Below are 22,519 nucleotides of genomic sequence, written 5' to 3'. Positions count from 1 at the left end.
ATATTCCTATAATATTCCTGCAGGGACGTTCAGTGTGTCTGAGGCTCTCTGCAGTGACTTTACAGTCACTTTATTGCACTTTATGGAATTTTTTCAGCTCCTTTAGTATCATCAGACTATTCCTACATAGGCTGCAGTCATCTCTGTCACTGCTGCGTTATAGTTTGTGCAGTCATAGGGGTATAATGTTCCACATTTATTTAGGATTCATTTTGGTTCATTTTCGTTAGGGGGTGCAATTGGAAAAAAGGACTTGTGCAAATAAGCAGAAGCAAAATGCAAACGTCGCCCCCCCCAGAGTGTAACTGTATGTGGAGTATGCATACATTCCTATTACACAGACACAGGCAGTGATGTACCTGCAGCACACGCTGATGCTGCAGGTACATTACAGGTATTTCAAAAACAATTATTTACTGTTATGCTGCAAAATAAGTCCAAGTCCAAGTCTTAAGTGATTGAATCTGTTTTTTCACCTTTACAAATTAATTTTTCTCCCCAAAATTAAGACACAAATTCTGCTGAAGGCAGGAAGTTCACTTTGTTTCAAAATAGTTTTCCCCAAATATTTCAAATGATTTCCTTAAATGAAATCATAACAAAGCTAATTTAGCCCTGCCATTTAGTAAATTATGCTCAATACAAGAAAACAATTGGACCTTTCCTCACACATGGCATTTTTAGCGAAAAACAGTTTTTCACACTAAATTACACTGTCCAAACGGACATTTTTTTGCAGCGTAGATAAAAGCCGAATATCCCCAAACCTTTTGCAGTCGTAGCCAATTACACAAATGAAGAATATGTGCAATTGCTTCCCCACCCCAACTCCTGCATCCTGCCGTATAAACCCTGCCATTTCTGCAAATTCAACGGGGTGGAAATAGGAATAAAGAAAAAAATCCTTACATGATTGCGGCCGGCGTGGACGCGCTCCAAGTTTCTCCCCCCTTCTACACTAACACACACACATTCACACGGAGAAAGGAAGCAAAAAAAAACCAACACACACTCTGTCGCCTGTTCTTTGCTCCGCGTCGAAGCCCGACATAGATGGTTTCACTCAAAAAGAGAAGAGATGGAGAAAGAGAGAGGAGAGTGAGGGAAAGAAAAGAGGAGGAAGAGGGGGGAGAAAGGAGAGAGGGAGGAAAAAAACTTCACGTTCAACCCAGAAGATGCTCACGTTTGGCTCTCCTCAATTATCCCCTCCCGTGAAGATAGGTGGCGTGCGTTTCAGGGGGCTTCTCCTCTGTGTTACACGGCAAAGAAAAGGAGGTGGAAAGAAAAAAAATGTCATTAGAAGAGGCGTAACACGTCAGTCCCTACCCAGGTTTGTTTCCTGGAGTGGGTGTAAGACATCAGTTGTAAACCTGCCCTAGCAGGAATAGCGGTCCCTCCCTCCTCCCAACTATTTCTAAGGCTTTATTTCTAAGGCTTTATTATCACCGGTGGAAAAGGATCCGCTCACCGACGCGCTCCAGTATCATCGTTCCTCGCAACTCCTATCCACAAGACTTCTCTATACATCCCCTAAAAAAACAGGTATGTGCCTCCTCACTTTTAATTTATAGCATTTTTTTCGGAGAAAGGTTGGACAATAAACTTCCGTGCGCCCGCGTCAGAGTTGGAGCCCAACTTCGCCTTACCTGCACAGGTGGAAATAGGTGCGTTTGTTGTGATTTTCTTCCCTATTTTTTTTTACCTCCGTGATGTAGAGGCGTCCTGCAGGTTCCTGAAAGCCGGGGAAAATGTGCTTTTTACGGGGCGTTTGGCGCTGCACAAGAACGCTATCCTTGGGAGAGAAAAGGCGACATGCATCCCGTTTCCCTCTGAGTCTCTTCAGCATGTAATATATTAGTGTCTGTTTGTGTGCCCACAACAAACAAAACCTCTTGTCAATATTCACTTCTCCTAATAACGATATTTGCGCTGATGAATTAGCTGGCGAACCAAACATCCCACACAGGCGATTTGAATCTTATCGCTTGTTTATGCGCGATTTGTGCCTTGAAGGTTTTTCTCATAGTCCGGAGTCATTTGGCACATTTAAAACAATTATTCCCCATCTGTTATTTATTAACTGTTGACAAGAGGGTTTGGATTTAGTTTATTAAACCTAGAAGTGAAATTTTCTCAGGCGAACCCAAGTGTTTATTGAAGTTATAACTTTTAATCAGACCACACAGTGTGGGCTCAGTCCAAGCCGAGGCTCATTCTCGCTTTTGCCGTCTATAACGTGTAGGCTCTGGATCTGACCCTAAATGAAATAAATTGATTTGTTAACCTGTTTCGCCTTCTGTGCCAACCCCGGGCTGAAAGCGCAAAACATGAGTAAATCCTGCCAGTTTTAATTAGAATAAGTAAATTATCTATTTTCTTAAAAGTGAACAAAAATACAAGCCGGATTTTGAAACTTTTCTGAATGAAATAACTATAAGTATAATCCTCATTGGCGAAATGAATTGTGGTTTTCCTAATAAGAGAAATTACAATTCCCTTCCTGCTGCTGCTGTTTGCTTTGCTTTTAATGCTACAAAGCTGAGAGCCGATCAGCTGAAAATCTAAATTAGATGGACACGGATCCCCTCACCGCTCCTTCCCATACTTTCACCCACGGCTCTTTTTTCTTTTTTACAATCTGCCCCTCCATCCAAGTTACATTTGCAGTTTCATGTCGCGCGTCCGGCACAAGTGGATCCCCACGCTAATACCTACATTGTTGGTGCTGCTGTGTGTGTGTGTTTCCCGTCAGATATCAGCCTGAAATCAAGGAATCGAGTCCATGCGAGCTGCCATCTGATCCCACACACACTTATCAATGAAGCAAGAGATCATGGCGGATGGCCCGAGGTGTAAGAGGCGAAAACAAGCCAACCCGAGACGGAAGAACGGTAAGAAAATCACGGGGGAGACAAACCAAGCAGTCGGGGGGTGGGTGTGGGGGTATCTTTGGATGTAAGCCTGGTTTGAAGGTTTTCACTGCGGTTCGGGGGTGTGTGAGGGTCCGCGGCTGGTGCGCATTTCTGCCTTCCCCTTTTACGCAGGGATAAAGGGACCGCTATCCGGGAGAGAAACAGTGCGTAAATGCGTCCTGTTACGGCCCCACTCGAGCTTTTGGAATCTTAAAAAATAGCGTTTTTAAAATGTTTTTCAGGGGAGTATTTTGGGAAGGTTGCAAAGAGGTTAGTTGGAAACTTGTGGATGTAGGAAAGTTGGAGCGTGGCGGTGCCGGCTCATTTCTCGTCGGGACAAAGTCCGCCATGGGGGACTGTGTAACGGTCACTCAGACCATCGCTGACTGGAGCAGACTCATGCTGCTCCTGTAAAAGTCCAATCTTGTGACTTGAGTTGTGATTTCCTTTAATCCACGCGCTGGTATGTCTTAGCCGTGATGTTTCTGTCTTTATAAAGGCCTTTACACCTCCATAAGACACATTTTCAAGTGATCCCCCCCCACCCCCACCCCCACCCCCCAACTGTCGCTGTTTTGTAGAATGGTGAAATAATTCACAGGAGATGGCATTTGATAGTTGCTGTAGTTTTTAAACTTGTGCGTTTTTGTTTATCTTTATCACTAAGTTTATTGTAGTGGAGGCATCATAAATAAAAAGGATGACATGTCCGATAAATGCTGGACATTAATTGGGTCTGGACTGGAGCGCTGGAGGTGGAGATTTGTTGGTTTTCTTTCTCCATTTGACTGCACAGTTTCCCACAAGAGGCAAATCTACAGTGACATTTCCTGGCCCCGTTATTCCTGATTATTCCATATAGGCTCCAAACACACTGGCGAAGTGGAGCAGTGTGTGTAAAACATCGAGGCTGTGATTCAGCTGCTCAGATGAGGCTTTTATTTGCTTTCTCCACAACAGTTTTTAAATCTCTGCCCCCACAGGTTATTTATCTAGATCAGATTTCATTCATTGATTTCATACAATCGATAGCAGACAAGCATTTTGTTCCACATTAAATAGCATAGGAGCATAGCAGTGGAGCTGGAGATTTCCAATCTATGTATGTAGATTTGCATTATTTATACTTAAAAGAAAAATAGAATAATAACACACATTTGGAGACATGACAGCCTGTTTAGCTGTGGCCACCTGTTTAGTAAAGGGGACTGAGAGGGAGAAAACCAGTATTGGCTTTTGTACCAAATGCAGCTTTTGATAAAATAATATTAGCAAAGCAAATATATCTTCACACCCTTAAGCCTGACAAGAGACAGCAAGCTTTGGCAGAGGGGGTAAAGAATATTTTTATCTCCTATAAAACGTTGTTACTCTTTCATCAAGGAGAATGTACATTAAAAAACAGATTTGATTTCATACTAGATTTAAAATGTGAAATGTGAATCTCCTTTTTTTTTTTCTACCTTAACAACTAGCTCTGTCTGATGACCCCCCCTCCTTCCCTCCCCTCCTCATCCCCTATTCTCCCCCCTGGGAATGCAAAGGCTTATTGAGGCTTGGCCACTCTCCTCTCTCTGTCTCTCTGCCTGTCTCTCTGTCTTCTTCCTGCTTGCATCTGTGGAGGGATGGCAGGGCAGGGCAAAGCGTGTGACGGCCGGCAGGACAGACTCTGACTCCTCCAGCAGGAACTAACCAAAACGCCTCGAATGCACCAAAAAATGCAGCGTACACAGACACACACGTTTGCTATTCTAAATGTTTTACCAGATGGAGGGCGGATGCACCTAGACTCCCTCTTTCTTCCCTTAACTAACAAATCAGATGAATATACACAAATGTTAAATATGTACAATTATAGCTAATTTTGCTGAATGGCTTTTGGAGACGGTGGTGTAAATTATAATTTGCGTGCCACCTGTAATTATTTTTGCTTAAAAAATCGCTAAATGTTTTACCTCTGGGTTAGTTTTTATGTTTTAATTAGGCAACTGAGGCTCAGTGGCATTATATTTTGATGTGATATAATTTTTCATTTAATGCATCCCCACACAGGGATTACTGCAATTGTTTGGATTATTTGCTTTTGCAAAATGGAAGGGGCATTTCAGCATTCTTGCCAATTAGTATTAATGAGGCGTTTGCTCACTAAGTTGTCTAACCAATGACATTCTCATCCAGATGACTGTTGGCCTTCAGGGTTGGAGGTGCTACAGTAGCTTTACTCACTCACTGCCCGGCCTGTCATGTGGTATTTAACCACAGTTCATGACTTATCCCCTCCTCATCCAAGCCTCCCGCACACCGCTGTCTTACAGCTGAAAGACTCTGAAATGGCAGCAATATTTAAAAGCAACGAAACCTGAGAAATGACATTTTTCTATCATCCTATTCCCTACTATTACACCGCCATGAAAACCTCTCTCCTCTCCTGGTGTGAAACTTGATCTCGGCAGCGTGAAGTGTTTGAGAGTTTGGCCTTCACCAGGTGTTGCTTGTCACATCCAGCTGTGAGCACCCAAGAGAAAAGCACTGGCACACCTGTTCTTATTTTCTTATTACTCAACCAGCACAAGCATCAAAAACATGTCTTTTGTAGAAAAAAAAAAATCTTTCAGGCACGATTGTGCTGGTTTTGATTTGGGTGATGCGCTGACGAAAGAGGTAATACAGATGTTGCATTCTTTTTCTCATTTGATTCCGCAGTCACCCAGTTTTTTATTTTGCTCCATACCCCAGATGACATTTCGATGTCGGGACATACCCACAGAAATGCACTGATTACATAATCTGAAGCAGCAACAGCAAAAGAGGAAACAGAAAGATGAGGCCAATCTCCCTCACTCCCTCTCTCCCTCTCTCTCTGAGTCTCATTCTGGCTGCTGGAGTTTGATATAGTAGTCTGAATGTGGTTATTAAGGTTATCACAGATCCATGCTTAAGGTGGAGAAAAAATAGGGAAAAGGGTGTGTGTATGTGTGTGTGCACGTGTGGGAGGGAGGGGGGATAGCCTTGCATTCAGACCCAGACAATGCCACATTTCTGCCAGTCTAAACAATTTGTCCAACGCCATTATTCCCCTGCTTTTTTAAAGTTGTGTTCGCAGCTCCTGCAGTAGAAAACAGGGAGGGTAAGACAAGGTGCTCCCTTTCTTTCTCTTCTTTTTCTTCTCCCTCACCCCCCTTCTCCTTCCTGCCATGTCCCATCCACCAACCTCCCTCCCTCCTCCTTCTCCCAGATTTTCCCTCCTCAAGGTAGGGGCAGCTTTTTGCCATCGTCACTGAGCAAGCGGGGGGTGAGACGAAGAAAGAGGGGAGGAGGAGGGCAGGTTTCGCAGGGTGCTCGCGGACAATTGATTGTCAGTGGTAATGTGTTTCATTTACATGTTTATACCGTCAATAGTGGCGGGGGGTTGTCCACCGCGCCATTCACTGCTGCCATTCCCATACGGGTTGGCAATTGTGTGGAGCAGCAAAATCAGACACCTTACACTCCTGATGGCTTTTTTTCTGCAGGAAGAAGCAGAGAAAAGTGTTTTGCAGTGCATTCATGTTGAGGGAAATTATTTTGTTTAAGCAAGTGAAATAATTACAGTGAGATATCACAGGGGCCGGCAGGAATCAGTCTGTGCGCAGTGTCGTTGTGTACAGACCCGCAGATAGCCGGGGATAAATCTCACTGGAGTATTTTTATAACATCGGCCTTGTGGTTGAATCAAAATAGACACATTCCAATTACCCCATGTAGAACGGCTAGCAGGTTTCCCTCAATGCAGGCTAATAAGGAGGCATATTTGTCCTGCCACAACTACACATTGCACTTTGGCGGGCTGCGTGAGGCTTTATTATTTTCCGGCGCGTACGGTTGCTTTCTGCATCACTTGATTTTTTTTCTTCCCTCTCTCTAACCTCGGTTGCAGTCGTCACGAGCTAAAAATATCCATCTGCTCAAAGTCTGTGAGTCAAGTGTATATAGCCAAGCACATAAAAATGAATGGACTTCCCTTACGAGATCATTGTGATTTCAAGCAGGAGCATTGATATATAGGAGCAAAAAGGATCTTTGGGTAACAGTGTCATTTTTGAAAGGGAAGGGGACATTTTTATCAGGGAATCTGTTTGTCAGAGGGCCTGGGGTATTTACAGTTATTGTAATTCAGTTGATTTTATTTTATTGCGTATGTGTGTCACAGGGAGACAGAGATACAGTCGTCGCAGTGTGATATCTCCGGCTTTCAAGCTGATATGTTATTCAACAAATCCTCTAATATGCGCTTTCCACAAGGAATTAAATCAGGAATGTAGCTCAGCAACAGCAGCTCCACACACACAACAGCAACACACATGCACAGTTTTTTTTCGCGCTTTGATAAGGCAGATAAAAGCAAATAGCATGGCTTGTGGCTGTAAACCCCCCCTACAACACACACACACACCAAAAAAAAAGAAAAAAAAAGAAAACTAATGATCATCTCAACTCCATCCTGGACACTGGACAGAAAACTTTCATCCATGCCTCCTCCTCTTCCCAAAAAAATAGCCAAAAAACATTTTTGACACATTTTCTCCTTTTTTTTTATTATTCCATTTTTATATTCTTCCTTCGTCGACCGCCCTGCTTGTGTGAAGATATTTTTCGCCTGGCGGCCAGAGAACACACACTTGCAGAGGCACCGCGAGCCCAGACCCCTGACACCGCGGGTCTTTGGAATGCCTTAGGTACGATTTCACTTTCGCTCACATCAATGCTGACCTGAATGCCTTTCATATCTGATCCGCCGTGTCTCTCCTGGTAAACATCCCCCGGGGGGAGAACAAAGAAAGGAGCTCCTCTTCTTCTTCTTCTCCCTCTTAATCACAATTCAGCCCCTTTCGCCGCTAGCAGCAGGGCTACACATTTGCATTCAGCATCAGAAAAGGGCCTGAGATGAAAAGGGGGGCGAAAAAAAAGGAGAGCAAGAGAGGAGAGGAGAGAGAAAAAAAGAGGAAGGGAAAAATAGAGAGAGGCAGAAAAGGGTGGGTGGGTGGTGGAGAGAAATAACTAGGGTGTTTGTGGTTGTTTGTTGGTCGTCCCCTGGTTACAAGCCTTTTATAGCCTCTCTACTCTAGCAGGGACCCAGGCCTCTCCTGACAGATAGATAGTGTTACAAGATGGCATGCCCACACTATTCGTGGCAACTCATACTTAAGAAGAAGAAGAAGAAAATCCTTTCTGCGTCCAATTGTGCTTAAAGAAGGCGATAATAGTCGGGAGCAGGTGTCTTCACGATACGCTTTTATTTCTTCCCTAGTCTGTTCAGCAGCATGTGCTTCCAAAACTTCTCAGCAGCTTTAAATGTTAAAAAAATGAATTTGCCAGCTCACTTTTGTAGTGCTCTTTGGGGGTTTTTTTTGAGGGAAGAGCAGGTGTTTTTGTGGTCGAAATGAGCCTTTCCTGAATTCTTTATTACATTGCCAAATTTATGAAAACCTATCGAATGAAGATAATAAAAGTTACATCCCCTTTTGTAAACATAGACAACCCAGTTTATCTGTTGCTTTATCAAATGATTAGAAGATATCTTTACCATCTGATTCCAGGGCTAGATGTATGCAAATCTTAAGCAAAGATGGGGACATGGAGGGGAGGGGGGTACCTCAGCTCTTTAAATGGCATCATGTGATATGGATTCCAGTTTTCTTTCTTCCCATTCTCCTTCTTTTCCTCACCCAGAACTTTTTTTTTTCTTTTTGGTTAAGAAGAAGGATTATCAGTACACCTTCCCTCCCTCCTCCTGGCCAAGCTGCGCAGGATTTAGGCAGATTTACTTCAGCAAACACCTTTGGACACTGGGGGAAAGTAGGAGTCTGTTTGCAAAAGGGGCCTTTTGTTCCGAGAGGTTCTGGATAATGCCTTACCAGGCAGCCATGATATTAACCCGTGCTTCGGAGGAATCGGGTGGAGGTGGTGGTGTTGGAGGGGGGGGTTAACTCTTTGTATGACAACTCTTTGCTGTTTGTATGTCCCCTCTGTGGCCATCCCTCCTTTTATTCCCCTCAGAAAAATTGCTTTAAGCTGCATTGCGTGTACTTGTTTTTAGTGTTGTTTTGGTGCCTCAAAATTCCTGTGATTTTAGCGATGGGACATATTGGTTTGGAAAAGCGAAGCTGCAGAAGTTGCAGTGTATTTGGGGTGATGCACAATCAAACATGCACAAAAACACACGCACAGAGCAACTGCCACTGCCAAGAACGATGAAAGCGAGAGCGGTGGCTGGGAATCTGTTGCCTGACTAACACTGAGGCATGAATCAGCCAATAGTGAGCCAACTCTGCCACTGTGACTTCCCTTTATGTTTAAACGGCAATAATGATGTATCGTCTAAAACAATGTAGTAAAACAAGCAGCAACGTGGCATTCCCAGCATGCTTTTGGCCTTAATCTTTTGCATTTTGTTTATGCATCATAACAGAGGAGGCAGATTTACATGTAACACCTGCAGAAGTCACTTTTTGCTGAATGGCAGCTGAACTGTGGCTGAACTTCTGTTTCCTCCCCAGAAGGAACTGCCTCAGAAAAAAACTGGTTTTTACTTGCCTGTTAGCCACTTGCAAATATAGCGAGTGCTCTGCTGTACCTACTTGAGATATTAAAGTTGTGAGTTCAATTGTGCTAATTTGGCCCTGCTGTGTAGTAGTTGAGAGTGAGTGTAGTTTGGACATGTCACTGCATCATGCAAGCATGATGAAAATAGGGCGAGAGCCGTCTCCGTTTTGATTGTCAGAAGGGCAGGTCGCTCGGACAGCGACGACTCAGGACGGTGTGAAAGAAGCAGAGATGGAGAGTGATGGAGCAAAGGTGACAGACTTAAAGGTGTTTCTGGCAGCAGCGTTCTGCCTGTCAAGCTCTGACCCACCTTCCTCCATCCCTTCTTTTTCTCTCTCTCATGATGTGACAGGTTATCAGGGTATCAACTCCCCCCTTTGCGGTAATGTATGCCTGTTCTGCGACACGCTAGTAAGTAAAGTTGCAATGCAGTCAGATGTCTTTCTCCTGCTTCCCTGACTTTATTTCATGCCTTCTTGCTTGTTTTCTCTTTTTTTCCTTCTGCATCTTACTCTCATCCCCATGTTTTCTGTGTTTTCTCCTTTCACTCCTTTGCGATTTTGACAAAAAGCAAACACATAAATTGAAACTTCAGTGGTCCGGCAAATAATTGCATGCATTTGGACTTTTCATTTACGTGTGTATACTATTTACCCTAAGCCGTCATGTTTTATGCATTGCGTAGGAGGAAAATGCATTTTGAAATATCATGCCTCATTTGAGTCTTTCTCAAGTGAAAATGCAAAGTCTTTATTTGGCCCATCGTTCCGTCTCGTCCTGCTGTTTGCACTTATTCAGTTGTTGCGCCGCGTCTCGCCTGTGATTTTCGACATTTTCCACGCGTCTACTTTTCCCATTTGCGAGGGAGTCTGGGCGCGACAGACGACAGGTTGCTGAGCAGGTGTAAACTAACATTCAGATTTCATAATCAAATGGCAGGGGGGCGAAAACAACTTTAAAAACACCTTCGTTTTCCTAACAATGATATATGTGTGCATGTGCATCCTCGCCTGGATGCACAAGAGAAGTTTGGATGGCAACTGTTCCACCAAATTAAATGCAGTTTTTCCTGTATTTTTTATCCAAGCTTACCTTCAGAGTAGTAGCAGTTGTATGTTTTTTAAAATAATTTGTGTAACATGTCCCCTTTTTCTGTATCAGCCGATTGTTATTTGTCATGTTCACCGCAGTTCAGAAAATACAGTAATATGGATCATAATGGGGAGCGACCTCTCAAGTCAAATCTGTTTCCAAAGTGCTTTTGACAAACAGGATTGTGCCTAAATACAACAACAAAGGAACAGATATAGATTAAATCAAAAGAACAAACGCACCACAGCTGGTTTCGAGCTTGTGTGTGAATGCAGTCCTGTACTGTGTGTGTGTGTGTGTGTGTGTGTGTGTGCGTGTGTGTATCACTGCTGTCAACCGTAAAACAGGGCACAGCTTCATGACGTTTGAGGATAAGTAAAAAAAAAAAACATAATCACCTCAAGTGCCCATTAAAATGATTTTCCCCCCCATTTTTTTCCTTTTTACGGCAGCTGCTTCAGAGATGACACCTTTGTGCAAACAAGTGTTGAAAGCAGCCTCCAGTTCTCTGCTCTGATGTCAGCACCGCTGATCTGCAAGCGCCGCTTGCTGCCACATGTGCGCACGCACGCACGCACGCACGCACGCACGCACGCACGCACGCACGCACGCGCGTTAAAGGAAACACACACACTCTTTGATGTATGTTTGATTGTCGGGTGGAAGAGCTCTTCTGGCAAGGTCATGGCCGTGTGGAACAATCAATAACAGATCACCAGATTAAGGCATGGTGACATCTGGAAATCTAGGCCTTTTCCACAAACGACTTTCCACATTTTGCAGCACACCGTCCTACCTTTAATTCAGGATAATAGAACATGCTATTTGATCAGGGCTCGCTTTCTTACTGTAGTTCATTATTCAAAAGGTGTCCCGCTTCTCTGCCACCTAAGTGCACCCCTCTCGTTACCTTTTTTTTTTTAACGAGGACTTGTCTGCTTTCGTTTGTGCTCCGGTTTCCCCCGTCTCGCATGGAAGTAAATTCAGATGTGTTATCTCAATTTAATTGCAGCCGATTGCCAAGCGAGATTAGGACGAAATTAGGTCATTTTGCGGTTGCACAAATTTCACTCACTTCCACGCTTTCATCTCAGCGTTGATCAAGCACCTTCTTAACCGGAGGTTGCAGCGAAAGGAGGAAATGGTCAGAAATTACACTCTGGCCTTGTTATTCAAAGATTCATTTAACCTTTGGCAAGAGTGAGTCAAGGAGAGCTGAAACATGGAGCGGGGAGCATATCTTCCCCTTTAAATGTCATCTGTGGGGCAGTCAGTGGACATGTGTAGCAAAGTCGACCCTGTTAAAAACTCTTAGAGGTGAATTCACGTGTTAATGAGTTTTGACTGGAGAGGGAGCCCCCTCTCCTGAACGCCTCATATCCCGCCGCTGTCAAACGCGAATGTCAAACAAACACCTCCTCAGGTAGCTGGGGGATAATCACACCGACGGGCCTGTCCTCAGCCTTTCTGACATGCGGGACAAACAGGGGCTGAGGCTGCAGTGGAGAGGAGCTATCCGTGGTTTCAGGCTGCAGTTTGGGTCTGGGTTTGGGGCGTGAGATCAAGGATTTAGAGGAAGCACCTTTAAAATGTGACAGTAAATTAAACATTGGACTGGAGGATGACAGGGCTGAGATCTTTGGGGTTGTGGTTGTAGTTTTGGTTTTGGTTACAAACCAGGAATCCAGGATTTGGGTTTGGTTTGAACAAGACACTGAAGGCGAATTTCAGGGATAGATGCTATGTGATTATTATCATTATCTACTTTTTAAAGTCGTGATGAAGTGATAAAACTGAGGTCTGTGTGGTTGTGGCTGTAGTTTGCTATTGACGCCTCATTTATGGGCATAAAGACAACTGATGTGAGTTAAGGCTGAATTTGGTTACGGCTACTGTTCAAGCTGGATTGCAGGAGAAAAGGCCTGGCTGCAGAGGGTTGGATGGGCATTTCCTGACCTAGAAACCTTGTGGGAGACGACTAAGATCGCAACTATTCAGACCTGATCTCTTATTTGGACGTGTGACTCAGCCTGGTCTTTGGTTTAGGTCAAGGGTTTATGACTTGTGGGCCTGAGGTTGTTTTTTTACATCACTGAGGTTGAAATGTTTAGTATGTTCCTTGTGATTTTGGTTGTGGCCTTATGAACTTCTCTGGGGATTGGTTTAAAAGTCAAGGATGTGACGCTGTTTTTTCCTGCCTTTTTTTTCTTCTCGCATTTGTGTTTTGTAAAGCTTGCAAATGTGTTCTTTTGACCATCAAGCGATTAGTTAGATGCTTAAAGTGTTTAATGAGAATAACCAGAGGGAGATGTATTCCAGTTTAGCCAGAAGTCGATACTGAGATATTTAAAAAAATCTTCAGATGTAACAGTCAAGTTCATTTTTGGACCTTACTTATTTGAAACTTTGCCTTTAATGTGGCCCTCCATTCCATTTCCCCCACCTCTACTTCCATCCATCCCACCAGCCAGCCAGTCATCTAACCAGTCAGCCCACTCTAATTACTTCTCCCCCACCCAAGGGAAGCTACTTCCTTATCGCCCGGCCGTCTTGCTCCGGCATTCCTGAGATAAATTCTCCACCACTTTGTTATTCTTACTACTTAGGGGTATTGGAATTAGCATGTCCATCAAAGCAGACCGTGTACTCTACCTTTTTTCTCACCCCCCCTGTTACGACCTTATCAGTGGTCATACATTACAGCTGGGCATGGGACGTGCCCACAGGCTGCAGAGGTGAATTACGGACAAAGGTATTGAGCCGTGTGTCTGACATCAAAGACTGAGGGATGATGAAGTGATGCAAATGTGCAGCTTGTGGCACTCTTCTATAATCTGGCCTTTTGGAAGCGCAGGTACTTCAGGGCTGCGTGGTGAAAGATTTGTGAAATTGCACTTTGCGGTCCAGGTAGCTGGTGTCCTTTTATATGCTGTGTTTGCATTAATCGAAAACAGTGTATTAAAGAGCTCCCCATGTTGCCAATAATTCACACAGTCATTTACACACCAAGTGAGTTTCACAGCCTTTTAGCCTCTTCATACCTGTTAAAACCCTCACTTGGCAATTTCAAACGTGCACAAGCATCCCTGGGTAAATAATCAGAGCTCCATTCATCCATGCAAACCCCACTTTTTGCAGATGTGTGGGTTTGATCAAGACCGAGCCCTCGCTTCCTTCCTTCCTTCCTTCCGCTCATCGCCGTATGTTTCCCAACATGGTTTATACTTCAACAGCAAGCAGACGCCGCCTTATAAACTGGCAATCACAGTATCCCTAATGTTATTACTTTTCATAATTAGTTACAGCAACACTCATTCCACGACTGGCGGAAAGGAGTATTCCTTAGTAATTAAGGTAATGAAATATTCATTTATGCTACCTTTTCAGCAGTCTCACAAATGAGCCAGCCATGCTTAATGTCCGCCCTGCCTCTGATTTTATTATGATGGCAGACTGGCACATCTGCAATTAGTACTCACACTGACAGTTAACATTTTGTGCGGGGCGGTAAGCAGAGGGAGGTGAGGTGAAGCGGCAGAGGGTGGGTGCACCCTGGTGCGATTACATGCCCCCTCTGTCACCCCCCTAGACCCCACCTTCCTCCTCCAGCACCCTCTGTTCCACTAACCTTGTCTTTTTTTGCCCTTTTTTTGTGTTACCTTTATCTCCTCCTCCCCGACGGAGAGGTTACCTTTTCCCAATGGTGCAAAATCGACTTGACATAACTGTTCATCAGTTTCAGTCCCCTCTTCCACCCCCTCTCTCCCTGCAACTCCCTGCCTCACCCCGAGGTAGTTTGCATCAAATCAGGCCCAGTCAAGCTTCAAGTGGAAATTGGCAGGCCAGAACCTGACAGTGGAGGAGAGAAAGAGGGAGGCAGGAGGCAACTGAAAGTAGGCAAATCGCAGCACTAGAAGCCTGAACTACATCCAAGATGGTTATTTAGGGTCAAGCTTTGGGGTTAAGTGCTAATAAGTCAGTTTAAAGTCTAACCTAATTGAACTGGAGAAGATACATGTTGCTTTTTTTCCCCCCATGTAGGCTGAATCATATTAGTGGGAATATAACTGATAGCTTAGATTTTTAGATTTGGACACTTGTTTTAGATTTTAGATTTTAGATTTTTTGCCTGCCAACAAATTTCTTGACCATGTTTGCAATTTAGAAGCCAAATCACGAACTGTCACGAAATCCCACTTTTTTTAATACTCATCAGAGTCACTAAGGCTGACATGAGCAGTTTTTACCCCAGTGTGAGGTTGAAAAAAAACCCACGCAGCATTAGCAAGCCATGACGTGCATGTTTCTGCTTACCAGATTTTTCTTTTTGTTTTGAATAGATAGATACACGAGGCATTCTCAAAATTATGACCAGCCAAGTGTCTATTATCAAAAAATTCCCATGAATATTAATTACCAGCTGGGGAAAATAGTAAGTTAAGGGAAGTGCTTTTATTTTGGAATTTGTCTCATATTTTTGCGAGCTTTGAATTTTTCAGGAGGGCACTGGATGGTGGAGGGAACACGTGTTTATGTACTATTGGTCTGAAAATGGCTGACACTTGCAAACAGTCACACATGTTCGCCAGGCAAGTGCACATCTGCACACACATGGACATGGACACACACAATGTCTCACACAAACACGTGCCATTATACACACACACACACACACACACATTTGGACAGAAATGTGCGCATATACACCAACATACGCACATTTGCACACATGCAGAAACACACATTTATACACAAAAACACAAACCCATATAGACACACACATAACTCTATATATCACACACAGATGTACACAGGCACCACATACTCTTCACACACACTCACACACATGCTAATTGGCAGACAGACAGGTCACAGCAGACGCAGATGTGCAGTTTCTTTCTTTTTTTTCCCTCTTGAACCCCACCGTGGCCCTCAGAGGGAAGCAGATAAGGACTTTGTGATGAAACTTTTAGTGAATCTCGCTGCTCCAGTTCTGTCGCCGCCACGTCACAAAGCTCAAAGCGCTGCCACCCCCACCCCTAGCTCCCTGCCCCTCATAGCTTCCATATATTCTTATTACAGTAAGGTTGAGTGGGAGAGGTGAGTATTATTGTGTTTTTATTCATTTCTTTTTCCCTTCTGAGTGTCCACAAGTGCATATTTCAACTCAAGGCCTTGAAAGGTACACTCAAGTCATATTTTCTTCACTTCCATATCTCTTGTTTTCTCTCAGTCACACTGTTTCTCTCTTTGATCTTTTCTTTCACTGCTTCCATCGTCTGCCTTCCCATTGTTTTACTTTTTACTTCTTAGCACTTTCTTTGCCACCTTCTGCCTTTTCCCTCCGTCTGTCTTAATCTTTCTTTCCCCTTCCACCTCTCCCCACCCTCATATTTTTTTCCCTTTCCCCCTGTCTTATTCCTCTTCTCCTCCCTCCCTGCCTGTCCTGAGCTTTGCATGTGCTCTGATGGGCTGATGGCCGTTTCGACAGGGCAGCATTGAGGTAAAACGGTGTGACGGCAGAGTTTTGTTAAGCCGAGAACAAAGGCTCAGAGATGCCGGGCCAAACCATTGTCCCTCGCCCATATTGGCCTTGCCACAGTTTTGCAGGATTTAATGCTCTGTTTACCTCCAGCCAATCGCCACTAATATTCAAAGAGGAGCTTCTTCCTTTTAGATGCACCTCAGGATGATTTAAGATAGATCCATAAAAAACTGCAGCTTTGCTCGTGGAGGAGGGATTTAGAGAGAGTGACAAAGCTGTACCTTCTGAAAACACGTATCTTTTTTCTTTCTGTGCCTTTAGTCTATTATGAATGGGGGAAGTCATAATTCAAATCATAATTCTAAGTTTGTAGTTCAGCATCTTTGAAATAAAATGTCAACCAAGGCCTTAAATCATGTCATGTCAACGTGTTGTTATGATACACAGTACGTGTAATCCATGTAGTATACAGTACATGGAGCGTTATCTTAAGTTTTCTAAATCTAAAGCAGTTTATCTCATTTTCTTTTCAAATCATGCAACTCATTTTCAAAACATTCAAAACTGCAAAGACTGCAAAGAGACCACTCTCCCCCATGCTCATGTTAAAGATGACCGGACCAATTTTAGACTGCAAAGCCCCTTCAGTAAGTGTCTGTCACTGTGACTGGGAGAAAGATATGAAGCAAGTGTGTGTGTGTGTGTGTGTGTGTGTGTGCGTCTGTAACACAGAGAGAGAGGGAAAGAGTGTGTGTGTGGATGTGTGTGAGTGTGTGTGTCTGGTCCGTTGGAGTTCCCCTGCATGGTCTTTGGGCAAACTGAAAGCCGCGCTCAGTGGGATTAGAGAATGAGTGTTGCTGGGGGTGGCTGAGGGCGGAGGACAGAAAACAGGAGCATTCTGGGAGTTTTTTCTGCCCTTTAGCAGGATCTTTGTGATGATCTCCATAGGTCTTCTATAGAGGAAACCCTTTTAAAGCAACACTGACTGTTTTACTGTTTCCAAAAGGATGCATATGTACAAGAATCCTCATTCCTGAACGAGCCTGATAGGAAAATCCTTGTAATAAAATTTAAGAATAAATCCTTAAAAATCCATTCTGCCGATAATCAGTTTCAACTTTTTACATAGGACGTCTGACTAATAGACAAGTGTCAAGATGGAGAATGTTTACTCTCTGAGTAAAAGTTGTGACTCAAAGCTAACGTAAGTTTGTTTACGTAAAAACCTCTCCCATGCGCCACTGCCGTGTGTTTTGGTTTTTATTGCTATAGTCACTCTGACATTAACATAAAAGCGAAGTTTGAGAGAACAAGGGGCAATAAACACAGTCTAAAGCTCCGTCATCGAACCCAATGATATTTTCACGAGCACATAAAGATTATGAGTCCATTGCAGTAGCACCCATCTGTGCTTTCATTTCCAGCTATATGCTCAGCAGTTAAAGGGGAGGCTGAGGAAAGAGAGAGGATGACTTTCATTTGGTTACATAGTTTGTTAAGGTCAAAAGAGAAGAGAAGAGTTTAATCCCCCCAACAGCAAGCCCTAAAACCCCGGGATGATTGACAAACAAGGAGGTTGACAACAATTGTTTTGGGGGAAAGAAAACAAATAAGACACTTCCTGACAAATCCTCTCCATGCTTCTCTGGCGATTAATGGGTTAACTAAATGAAACAATTTGTCAACAGACAAACTCATGTCTATCCAAACCCTTTCTGCTGCTGATTTTCCTTCTTTTTTTCTTTTTTTTCGCAAAACAATTACAAAATTACAGTAGATAAAAATTGAACGGCGCCAGTATTTATGCAATCAACATAACGAAGAAACAAAACAATTTAATGTGGAAAAATCATCATTCATCTGCATTATAATTGCTTCTCTTTCACATCTACGGGGATGGTTAATTAAAATTGTGATTAAATGCGCCTGCACTGCCTAAGATGTCTTCCCCCTAAACAGGTGCTACAGAATTTAAAAGTAAAGAGAAAAAGCTAATTAGCATTGGAAATTGAGAAATTGCCTGCAAGAATCAGTGTTAATTTCAGTCACTGATGAGGTAATTTATAAAGGAGGAGCGCTGAGGAGTCTGTGCAACACGAGAGATTGCAACACCCCCCATCCCCCCATCACCACATCCCTGCTTTCTCAGCGTGCAGGTGAAACTGTTTGGAAAATATTGAAGCTGTTTGGTATTCCTTCTTCGTTAGTATCACTTTCGGAGTTCATCTGTGCCCCCACAACGCCTAAATAAACACCCAAGACTAAATAATTATATATAAGGGCATCACACACAAACACACACCTTTCCCTTCAGAGGGAAATAAACCAGGAAAAGCACTTGCAATACGAGAAATAAAGAAATGCATGTAAGTCATTAGGAAACAGAGATGTACAAACATACAGGCGACTTTGCCGCTGCCTGAGAAATTGTCTGCTGTTGTTGGATAAAAGCCACATATCTGTGAAAAAGAAAAGAATAACAAAAAGGACTTCCTCATTTACAGTCTTGTAGTTTGTAGTTGTAGCAGCTTTCAGTGTCAAGAAGCTCGCTGGACACACAAACGGCAGTTGTAAAATTTTTCAGTTCAAGTTAGGGAAAACACAACATCAAAATTGTGGTGCCGTGGTTTTTTCCTACTGGACTCTGAACCGAGCGGCGCTCAGGATGTTGGCCGCCGTCCCCTGTCCCACTCAGAGTTTCCAGAAACTTCACAGATACTGCTGATCTCCAGCTCTCGTGTACGCTGTTCCTAGTAATTACCTGTCATTGTCCATCATTACAGTTGGCCTTGGAGAAATGTCAGGCCTGGAACAAGACAGAGCCAAACTGTTCCATCATATTCTGAACTTGGCCGCAATTGGGTCACAACTCTCTCTGAACTATCTATCTAATCTATGTTATTTACCTTGAAATATGTCAAAGTATGCATAAGTTGACATGCATCTGTCAGTGGTTCTTCTTTGGTTTTGTGGCACATGAATAAAGTGGTCTTTAGGGACAAAATGTGAGAAAAGGGCCCAAAACGTTAGTTTGATGGTTGGCCTGATTTGTCACCAGCATTTATTTTGTAAAGACTTTAGGGGAGATGACACAGACACCAGCAGACCACATTTTCACAGAAATTGGTGTTCTTAAACCATAAGGGAGCTGGGCAGGTGGGAGAAGGGGTTAAGCTAGCAGGCCGTAGGTCATTAGGCTTCCATGGTGGTGGAGCTGAAGCATCAGCCAGCACGAGGTTAAAAAAATGGAAAGCCAATTTGCTGAGACATACTCTGTCAACCTTTCATCATAACTGGGGCCTTTTTCTTTTAGATTAAGTCCAGTGAGCAGAACTCAGCCGCCTGTCAGCCCCTTAAGCCAACCCCCCCCCTTCACTTTTTAACAATCGCCTCTCTCACTCAGCCTCAAAGCTCCCCCAACTCTACGGCTGCTATGTGACAAATCATATACTTATACACATATACTATACACCCCTCCTACCCCATGCTTTTTACATAAAGCTGCTTGTTGCAATGCTGCATTCTTTGGAGTTCTCTCATCATGAAAACTGAGGTGTTTTTGTTTCTTTTTTAAAATCAGCATGGTTTGCATGCACCAGTTTAGCTGCTACGTGGTTTATAGGGAACCCCCCCACCACACTCCCTCCGTGAATTTGGATAAAAAACAAGTGTCCAAAGAAATCAGGTTGCTTCTGACGATAAGTGTGCTAGACTTCACTCAACATAATATAACCTCATAAAGCTCAATGACCTGCCAATGGGTCAGCCTTTACGAACTCATGCTGCGCAGCCAAGCATTGTTCAAACCCACAAAACTGTATTTTAAATTCTAGTGGAGATCCCAAAGTGAATTTTGAGGAAATATGGATGAAATGATGCACAGGACATCAAGAATATTTCCATTTGATAGTCTTGGATTCGAATATTTCATTGTGAATGTCACATAGCCTTTTGAAGAGTTTAAACAAAATTATATAGAATATATATTTTTACAAAACTACTTGAGGGGAAATAAAAAAAGGTAAAACTGGATGTCTTACAAATGTGTCGCTCGTTTACAGCAACAAACAAGCAGAAGAACATAAAGGAATTTGTCTAAAGTCTTTCATGCATGTTAGCCACAGCATAGCTCCTTCATGATTATTTTATTTTATGACCCCCCCCTCCCCCCAACATCCTTTTCCTTTTTCTTCCTCTTTTTTTTTTCCCTACTCAGAGTCACTCCGCTGAACAGGTCAGGCTGTAAGTGACAAGGTATTTCGTCGTTTTGTGAACCTTTGCCAGACTGATTGTTCGGTGCAAGTGTAGTGTAACTGAGCCGCTTGTAGCTCGCCGGAGTGTGGAAAATAAGATCGAGGGCTGATTTTTTTTTTTTTCACCCCTTCCCTCCCTTCGCCCTCCCTCTCTGCCTCTCACTTGGTCTTACAACAATGTGAGATAGTAAAATAGATATCTAGTAGCTCAGTGATAGCTCCCATGTGCCGATGTCGCTCTTCATACATTTCCGTTCCACCTGACAGCCTGCTGTATTGCTCCAACATTTACACTCACACCAGTTTGACCCGTGACCACTTGTATGCTATTACCGCCCAGGCTCTAGCCATACTGACTCCTCTGTTTTCACCCAGGTTATGAATGTGAGCCATTCCTGTACTGCCAGCACCGTTCTGAACCTCTTTAAGTTGTCGACACGTTTCTGCACCAGTGACACCCAAGACAAATTCTAGTTCTGTTTCTGGTTATTCCTTTAAATCAACTGGTGATTCTGGCCATTTTATAGACTCCACTAAATCATGAGTGCATGCAGAGGAAATCACTGTAGATTCTTACTCACCATATCAGGATGGTGTTTCCAATAAACATCCACTGGTTTCAAATGTTTTCTGATTAAATTTTTTGCTTGATTCTAGTGCAGTGTAATATGGATGCTTATTTCTGGAAATACCTTAAATAAGGTGATTTCTGCTGGGAACTGTTTAAAGTAAAGTAATGTAGTGGCAGAATGTTTTCCTTGTTTTGAGAAAGTAAATTTTTGAGACTAATTTTTAGGCACAAAATGACTTGATAAGATGAAGATTCTCGAAAACTGCCTCCCACGCAGCAAAAGACTTATCAACTCTTTTTTCCCCCAATGAATAATCAACTTGTCAAGTATTTTCTAAAACATGGGTACATTGTTCAAGTTTCTAGTCCAGTGACACAATACAGTCCATCCGTCCATCCATCCATCCATCATTCGTCAACCGCTTATCCTGCGTACAGGGGCTGGAGCCAATCCCAGCTGACATTGGGTGAAAGGTAGGGTACACCCTGGACAGGTCGCCAGTCCATCACAGGGCCACACAGTCATATCTGGAAAATTTCTCCTGGAAAGAAGTAAAAATATCCTTGGTGATATGGTAGATTTTGCTTGACTTTTACTTTGTTTTAAGAAAATATGTTTTTTGAGACTACATTTCTGTTAAGATGGTGTTTTTTGTTGACATTTTGGAAGTAAACCCCCAACCACTTGCAGAATCAGTATCTTGCTGCTCTTCTCAGGGCCACAAAACAGTATTTATGTTGTAGCAGACGAAGGAAACCTCTTGTGTGTAGCCCTGCAAAGTCTGCATTGTTTATTACTTAAGGCATGGTTGGGAGATGAGGGAGTATTTGTCAAAGAGAATCATCCTGTAGCTTGTATCTGTCTCTCTTTGTGATTTAATAGGTGAAGATGATTCATCAGTACTGTCGGTTTCCTGCTGGATACTTACAGGGCTTTAAAGAAGGATATGATGTGATGTTTGTGTTGATGTAGTGGTGGTGGAATTGCAGTTTATAGGGGTAAAAGGGATTTCTACAACTTCAAAAACAAGCCAGACAGAAACAGAAGAAAGACCTCCCTAAAACCCTCCGGGAGAGACTCATTCGACGACACCGGGGTAGAGAAAACAATCGCTAATATTAGGAGGGGGGAGGGGGGAGAAGACACTCACACACAAACAAAAAAAAAAACCTTGAGTTTGTTTATGTGCACATAATGCGAGTCTGTGCGCCCGGTGAAGCGCCGCAAATGGGAGAAGTATGCGTGGGTTTCTCAGGTAACAGGATTACGTGGGCACATAATTGATCCATTTGGGGGAAAAATGACAGGGCTCTAAAGAGGCCTCGGCTTTGGAAATGGAGTTTATGAAACAGGCATTCGTAAATTCAAAGGAATCAATATGTCAATTTTATTACATCTCCGGGCCAGATGGGCATTAAAGGCACAGCTCATCCCTCTGCTTCTCAACCTCTCTCTCTCTCTTCAGTCATCTCATTCTTGGGGTCTCTCTGTCACTGTCTTTCTTTCTCTTTTTTTCTGTCTTTTTCATTTTTCTGCATCTTTGTCTCTCTGATTGTCATTATCTGCAGATGTTTGTATGGCAAAGGTCTGTTGCCCTCCCTCTAGTTTATCCTTTCTTTCTCA

General features: G+C 43.2%; 1 protein-coding gene across 4 annotated transcripts in view; it reads left to right on the top strand.

Moving 5' to 3' along the window:
- The first annotated feature begins 704 nt into the window (after positions 1 to 704).
- Positions 705 to 22,519, top strand: part of zeb2b (zinc finger E-box binding homeobox 2b) — an 89,744-nt gene continuing 67,929 nt past the window's right edge. For 2 of the 4 annotated variants that reach the window (XM_038722038.1, XM_038722028.1), the window contains exons 1-2: positions 705 to 1,542; positions 2,753 to 2,891. In XM_038722038.1, coding sequence (XP_038577966.1) covers positions 2,819 to 2,891 — 73 coding nt within the window. In that variant the 5' untranslated portion in view covers positions 705 to 1,542; positions 2,753 to 2,818. Of the gene's footprint in view, positions 1,543 to 2,752; positions 2,892 to 22,519 lie in introns of those variants that run through there. The other 2 variants (XM_038722047.1, XM_038722056.1) reach the window with 2 other exon arrangements.

Source organism: Micropterus salmoides, unplaced genomic scaffold (assembly GCF_014851395.1).
Source record: "Micropterus salmoides isolate LMB-PRFRI ecotype aquatic unplaced genomic scaffold, ASM1485139v1 Ms_hic_scaffold_1, whole genome shotgun sequence".
In the NCBI taxonomy this organism is placed as follows: Eukaryota; Metazoa; Chordata; class Actinopteri; order Centrarchiformes; family Centrarchidae; genus Micropterus; species Micropterus salmoides.
The sequence above is the reverse complement of the archived record's forward strand: the minus strand, read 5'-3'. Positions and strand labels throughout refer to the sequence as shown.